We start from the raw sequence: 6,751 nt of genomic DNA on the forward strand, positions 1-6,751 counted from the left end.
TATTAATGACTCAAATAAGTTGTATTAATGAAACACTATTACAATACCATAATTAGTCATAATTAACTACAAAATAATAAGGTCTGATACCTGCTATTTCTACTTTTGTGGGATTTTTAAAATAATTATTAGTCATGGCAGATACATACCAAATTTAACTGGTAATTACATAAAATGTGTGAGTTTGCTACAAGGTACACAGCTCCCTCTAAGTCCAAACAAATGACTGAAAACAGAACAGACTGAAAAAAACTAAAACCCTTACTTACATTATAATTTGGACACAACACATGCTTCAATAGTTGTAGCTGATTCCATCCAAAATACTTGCCTAGTTTTCTGATAAGTGACCAAAAGTCTTTCCTTACCCATTTATATTTTCAACAGCAAAAAACTCAAAATACTTTCGGACAGGGAACATATCTTCCCCATCTTACAAGTTAAGCAACTACTCCAAKCAGATGTATTAATGATGCCTTAGAGCAAAAGCCAAGCAGCTCAAATAGCTTAAAATTAGGCCCTTTGGGTTAGCAAAGAAGCAGTTACATCTACTGACAAATATMATATTTTCAAGGTATAAACAGATCACCCATGCTTGAGTATCAATTCTTTCAAAGTGCTCGTGCTCAGGTTTTGCTGGGGTTTTTGGTGAGCAGGTTCCTGCCCTGCCTTGCTCTGTGACATATCACACAACAGTGGAATAAATGTGGTTCTTTAACTGATCGCATCAGGATCTGGACAATAGCTCAGGAGCATCTCCTAAAGCCTGCTGCAAAAGAATCAGTCTCATTTCTCCAGAACACTCACAGAAATGCTACAGACTTGTTTTAGTTCTCTTCAGCAGATACCTTTTGACTTTATTTCGCAGCTAAACATTTTTGAGAAGCAGCTAGAAGAAGGCTTAAGACTCYTTCTGTAAGGTGTCTAGAACTTACTTCTAATGAAGAAAGAATAATATGCCCTTTTCTTTTAACAGGCACAGAATCACAACTTGAGTTCATTGCTAACAAATTGCAGAAGTAGAGTTAAAACTCAAACATAAGACAAAAGCATCATGAACACTGTTAGATGAGCTCTTGGAGCATAGAAATAATCACAGGAATCTTACTTAAACTTGACTACAAAAACCCATTTCTAGACCTGGTTTCAAAACCAAAGCAGGACTGATCATCTAAGCTGGACTTGCTGCTTTAACTGCAATAAGTCACAATATGAGCTATCATGCAAGGAATTTCTGAGAGCTTTCCTGCCACCATGAAAATCAACCTGATGGGACTGAGCTTTCACTTAATGCTGTGCAATACCTTTRCCTGTCATTGTCCTTGTTCAAAAGGCTGTGGGTTCATCATGCAGAATTATTTAATTGAAATCTTCAAGCAACAGCGACAGTGATGACAACAGTTCTACAGCTGAAAAACCCCAAACAAATGTCATAAGTCAGCACCATTTCCATTACATATTCTGTATTATTAAGTTATACATAGCAGAGGTTGCATACATTAAAGGGACCCTACACATCTGCTAAAGTTGCCATTGAGGATTTTCACATCTTTATGATTCTATTATCAGGGAAATATCATTGTAGAAGTCAGAAAATTAGAGAAAATATGTTTGCCTCTCCAAAAGTGCACAGACATTACCTCACTTGCACATAACTCCACTGTGTGTTGCCTTTACAGCAAAGGAGGGTACTCCATGCAAACTGGTGCTATGATTAAACACCACACTATCCAAAGTTGCAAGATAGGAACCACACAGCTTTTGGTAAACACTCAAAGAACAGCCTTTTGTTTTTTTATATCTCTAACCTGGAATCACAACCTTCAGTTGATTCTTGTTCTGCTACTGACCTTTTAACTGAGGTTAAGCAATCACATTTGTTCATCTCAGTTTTCTCATCTGTAAAAGGGTGGAAGTCACRGAGTTTTTCACTTCATTTCACAATTTGTATGACATCTATAAATAAAGAGGCCTTTCAAGGAGTATTGTCTCTATGAAATATACATTAATCATGATTCACCATTGGTCTATTTGTCATCGCATTAACAATACTYGTTCTATCATTCTAGAAGAAAAKAATGGTTTTTATTTCTAATAATTACTTTACTTTCTTTCTTTGTTTAGGGACAAAATATAACATGGGATTCCAGCAACCAAAAAAAGTAAGTTTTCAGCAGTACATAAAGAAAACTGTGCCCATATTCTGAGTGTGGAGTACAGAGAGATGGCTCAGATAAGGCCACTACACCAGAGATGAAGCACTGAAAAGGAGAGATGCATCAAAAACCTTGCCATGAAAATGCAAATTTTCCTTTTAAAATATGAATTTGATAAGCTATGCAACTTCAGTTTTATGAGTTTTTTTCCTAGACTGGATATTGCTAAAAGATACTGTAAACTTTGTGTATGGTAATATTCTGTATGAAATCRCACTGATCAAATGAATATCTTGAGAGATGCTTAAGAACAGGCTAAAGAAAAATTCTGGTGAGATTCCTCCATCTAGTGGCTGTCGGGCTGTGCGGGGCTGCCTCCAGCCCGCAGCTAAAGGACAAGAGGAACTGTGCAAAGGAACAACCTTGCAGCTGCCATCACCTGCTCAGATCAGTGAGATGGGATTGGCAGCTCCTCTTCAGCTTCAGCCCGACCTTCTGCATCACCGTTTGCACTGACAGAAGACATTCAAGTTTCCCAGAAACTCCAGGGTCATCAGCAGCAGCATCATTAAAGGTCCAGAATTCTAGGAAACCTGAATTTGATAACCTTTAAATATCAGCYATGTCATGAGCAAACAGGATTGAATAAAAACCAGTCTTGTAAAGGGTAATATTTAGAAATACATCTGATATTTACAAAGACAGAAACACTTTGGACTACAGAAACAACCTCTGAAGATGAGAGTAGAGTCAAACAATCACTGCTGACAGCTGAACAGTGTTTCACATAACAAATTATCACTTGGTTTCCCCATCTGCACAGCACATACCACCCTCACTGCCAGAGTAGCCAACATGAGAAACCTGAATTCTGCAAGTGTCYTAAAACTTGTGTTTAATACCAACCTGTTGTGTTCGAGTTTTGTATAAYAATCATTGATTTAAGCAAGTCACCTACAAAACACAAACTGATTTTTTTTGTTCTTTTGTCACCAATGTTTTTTGYAATGAATACTGAATCTCTCTTCTGAGACTTTTTTATTCTCTGACCCCTCAACAAGAATGTGAAATGATATAACCTCCATGACAGAACACGTTTGTTAGCTACAACGTTGCTTTTTTCAGACAACAAAGACTTGTAAAATTGATTTAGATTTAATCTGCCACCTTGAAAGAGCATGACCCTTCTAATCCCCAACTGTACACCTTAAAACTCATACCATTTTAAATACTGTTGGGAACAAATAAAGACTGAAAGTCAAAAATTTAAATTTATAAACCCTCTAAATATCCACTAAGTATTTTGGGTCAGCAAACGTTTCTGCAACCATGGATGCTTTTCTGTTGAAATACTCCCTGGTGGTTCATATGCCACTCTGCTTCCAGGTGACCTCAAAACAGGGATGACACATATTTAAATAGTGTCCAGAACCTCATTTTAATATTCAAGGCATAGAGAGGATTTAATTCAGCTACTTTGAGAAGCAGGAAGTAATGAAGCCTATCTGGGCTGTATGCCAGAAGTGTTAACAGAGAGATCCCCTAATGTAAAAGAGCACATCCCAGAGCCCCAGACCTGCTTTACTTACTCAGTTCTCACTGACCTAATCCCAGCCACAGCTTCAYTCCCACCCCTCGCTGCTTCTCATCCACTCTCAGCTGCTTCATGCCCTGTCTCACCTCATTCAAGCCTCTCTTTGGGGTTCCCTTCATGCTGCTGTCACCAAACCCCTTTCGTGTACGCCAAGCCTCTGTGTTTTCACTGACATCCTTGCTGCCCACAGTTCCATCTCACTCCACCTTACAACTCTGCAAGCCCTCTCCCTCACCTGCCAGGCTTCCCTCTGTGCCAAACTGAGTGAACAGGGGCAGTCTGGCATAATTAAACAAGTCCTCAAAATACTCAGATCCCTTTTGCAGAAATTTCAACAACAACGTATSTAAGACAAAAGCATCTGTCAAAGTCTGAGTACACCACAATTCTATGGTTAAATCCAAATAGGAACGGGAATTTATCAGAAATTTAGTTCAGGTTCATCTGAGCCTTTGAGATTCACATTAAGCACAGAACAAAGTGACAAAAGACCAGCCCATATCACAGTGCAGCGCTGAGGGTTTGTGGCATTGCGCTTTGTTGTAAAGTTCTAAAAGTTATGAAAGATCCACACAAAGTGGTGCAAGCTGTAAGTAGCGACTGTCCCTCATTTACTAATATYTTTCCTCTATTTTTCCTCAGCAGGACTGTGTTTCCAGCAATAACCAGGATAGAAGATTAAGACAAAATATTGCAGACAGAGTAACAACAGTTAAGCAGAGCGATTCGTTAGAGCCGTCCGAAATTGTGCCCACCAAGCTTCAAAGCACAGACAGAAGGCAAAGCAGCATTATGTTTTCTRTGAAAGAGCAACAGAAAGGTGAAGAAAGTAATTCCATCAGGCTCCATAAACGCAGGAGGAGGTTTATAATTAAAAAGACCCCGATTCTGATTTCCATGAACAGCTCCATTCTCAACCTGCCCACACTTAAATATGAGGATAGAAACAATAGCAAGTGGAAAAGTCTCTATCAGATCCAAGGAGAAAGGAAGCGAATTATGAGGGAAACTTGTTCAAAATACAAGAGTAATAACAGAAGAATAATCACTCCTTATCATGTTTCTAGAATATTTGTAGAAGATAAATATAGAATTTTATACTGTGAAGTACCAAAAGCCGGCTGCTCTAACTGGAAACGGGTGCTCATGGTGCTAAATGGGTTGGCTTCCTCCACAAAGGATATTCAGCACAACACAGTGCACTATGGAAACTACCTAAAACGGCTGGATGGGTTTGATCACAAAGGAATTTACCACAGGCTCAACACTTACACAAAGATGCTATTTATTCGTGAACCTTTTGAAAAGCTGGTGTCTGCGTTTCGGGACAAATTTGAACATCCAAACAATTACTACCACCCAGTTTTTGGAAAAGCCATCATTTCCAGATACCGTGTCAATGCCACCAAAGAAGCATTGAGGACAGGTTCTGGAGTCAAGTTTAAAGAGTTCATTCAATATCTCCTGGATGTACATAGGCCAGTGGGTATGGATATACACTGGGATCATGTCAATAGGCTTTGCAGCCCGTGTTTAATAGACTACGACTTYGTTGGGAAATTTGAAAGTATGGAAGAAGATGCAAACTTTTTTTTGCACTTAATTGGTGCTCCACAAAATTTRACATTCCCCAAGTTTAAAGATCGTCACTCCAATGAAGAAAGAACTACCACTAAAATTACACAACAGTATTTTGCACAACTTTCTCCTTCTCAACGACAACAAAGCTACGACTTTTATTATATGGATTACTTGATGTTCAACTACTCAAAACCTTTTGAAGATTTATATTAATTTGAGAGTTGGGACATTGCCAGAGTCACATCCGTTGAATTGTGCAACAAATCCAGGTGTCATCTGTTTATATACATTTACCTGTTAATAAACAATTGTTTGAGGAGCAGGGAAAAACCCAAGAAGAATATAAACAGATGTTTACACCTTCACCTTAATTGCCTCCTTTTTCAAGTCATACACTTTTCTATAATTTCTCCATACGAAATGTATGTACATATATGTACAATATGTCAGGGCCCCCAAATAAAGCACAGAATTTTCCATGCTGGTGTGTCCTGCGTTTGCACTTGGAGGACAGTTTGAAACCAGGAAAACATAACTGGCAATYCTACAGTGCAGCCAGCATTTCAAGCTCTTTACCGTTTAGAAAACAAGTCTGAAAGTAGCAAGAAAGAAAATACACTAATATTTATAGTTTGTTGAAATGTACAAGGCACGAAGCCATACACTAAACAAATCCTATGTGTTTGAAGGTGGATAATGATTGCTGTTCCTGATATTCATAAGCTGGTTAAGGAGAAAAAGTCTAATTGTACTTTACACTGTTCATAAATACACTGGTGAAAACAACTAATACTTAATGACCATGTGAGAGCAGTATTAAACCAGATGTTGCAATTCAGAGTGAGGATGTGTTCTCCCCCTTCAATATTCCCCTTATGGCACGTTCATCTGCAAAAAGATAAAATGCAGGAGAACATTTGCATCTTTATAAGTGTTATTAAAATTCTTTTAATCCTTTGCATTAACATAAATCTGTGGTTTAATCTTCATAGTCACCAGGAATATCAAATCTTTCCATCATAATAACAAGCAAGAATAAATGCTACTTCCTGCCCAACAGGGTAGTTCTTTTCATTGCTGCAAACAATTTGCACTTGCTTATTTTAGTAACAATTAGATCTGACTAAACGTCAAAAAAAAAATATTCCAGGTGTCTTAGTTCAATTTATATGCTTAAGAAGACTTTATCATCTCTACCAGAATGTCTTGTGAGAATAAAATACTTGACATTCCACTAGTTACTGTCTCCTGTCATAGAATATTCTGAGTTGTAAGGGGCCCACAAGCTCAGCTCTCAACTGAACAGCCCATTCAGGAACCAAACCCACAAYCTTGKCATTGTCAGCACCATGCTCTGACCAACTGAACCAATCTCAGCTTTGTGAATTTTCACTCAAATTCTGTGAAACAAGAACCCTTG

The 6,751-nt window shown here is 38.1% G+C and overlaps 1 protein-coding gene across 2 annotated transcripts in view; it reads left to right on the forward strand.

Moving 5' to 3' along the window:
* Positions 1-5,901, forward strand: part of CHST8 (carbohydrate sulfotransferase 8) — a 184,491-nt gene extending 178,590 nt beyond the window's left edge. For both annotated transcript variants that reach the window (XM_057374286.1, XM_057374288.1), the window contains exons 3-4: positions 2,125-2,162; positions 4,393-5,901. In XM_057374286.1, coding sequence (XP_057230269.1) covers positions 2,125-2,162; positions 4,393-5,544 — 1,190 coding nt within the window. In that variant the 3' untranslated portion in view covers positions 5,545-5,901. The remainder of the gene's footprint in view (positions 1-2,124; positions 2,163-4,392) is intronic.
* Positions 5,902-6,751: the final 850 nt, after the last annotated feature.

This window comes from Malurus melanocephalus, unplaced genomic scaffold, assembly GCF_030028575.1.
Source record: "Malurus melanocephalus ecotype Western Australia unplaced genomic scaffold, MMel_1.1 scaffold_221, whole genome shotgun sequence".
Lineage (NCBI taxonomy): Eukaryota > Metazoa > Chordata > Aves > Passeriformes > Maluridae > Malurus > Malurus melanocephalus.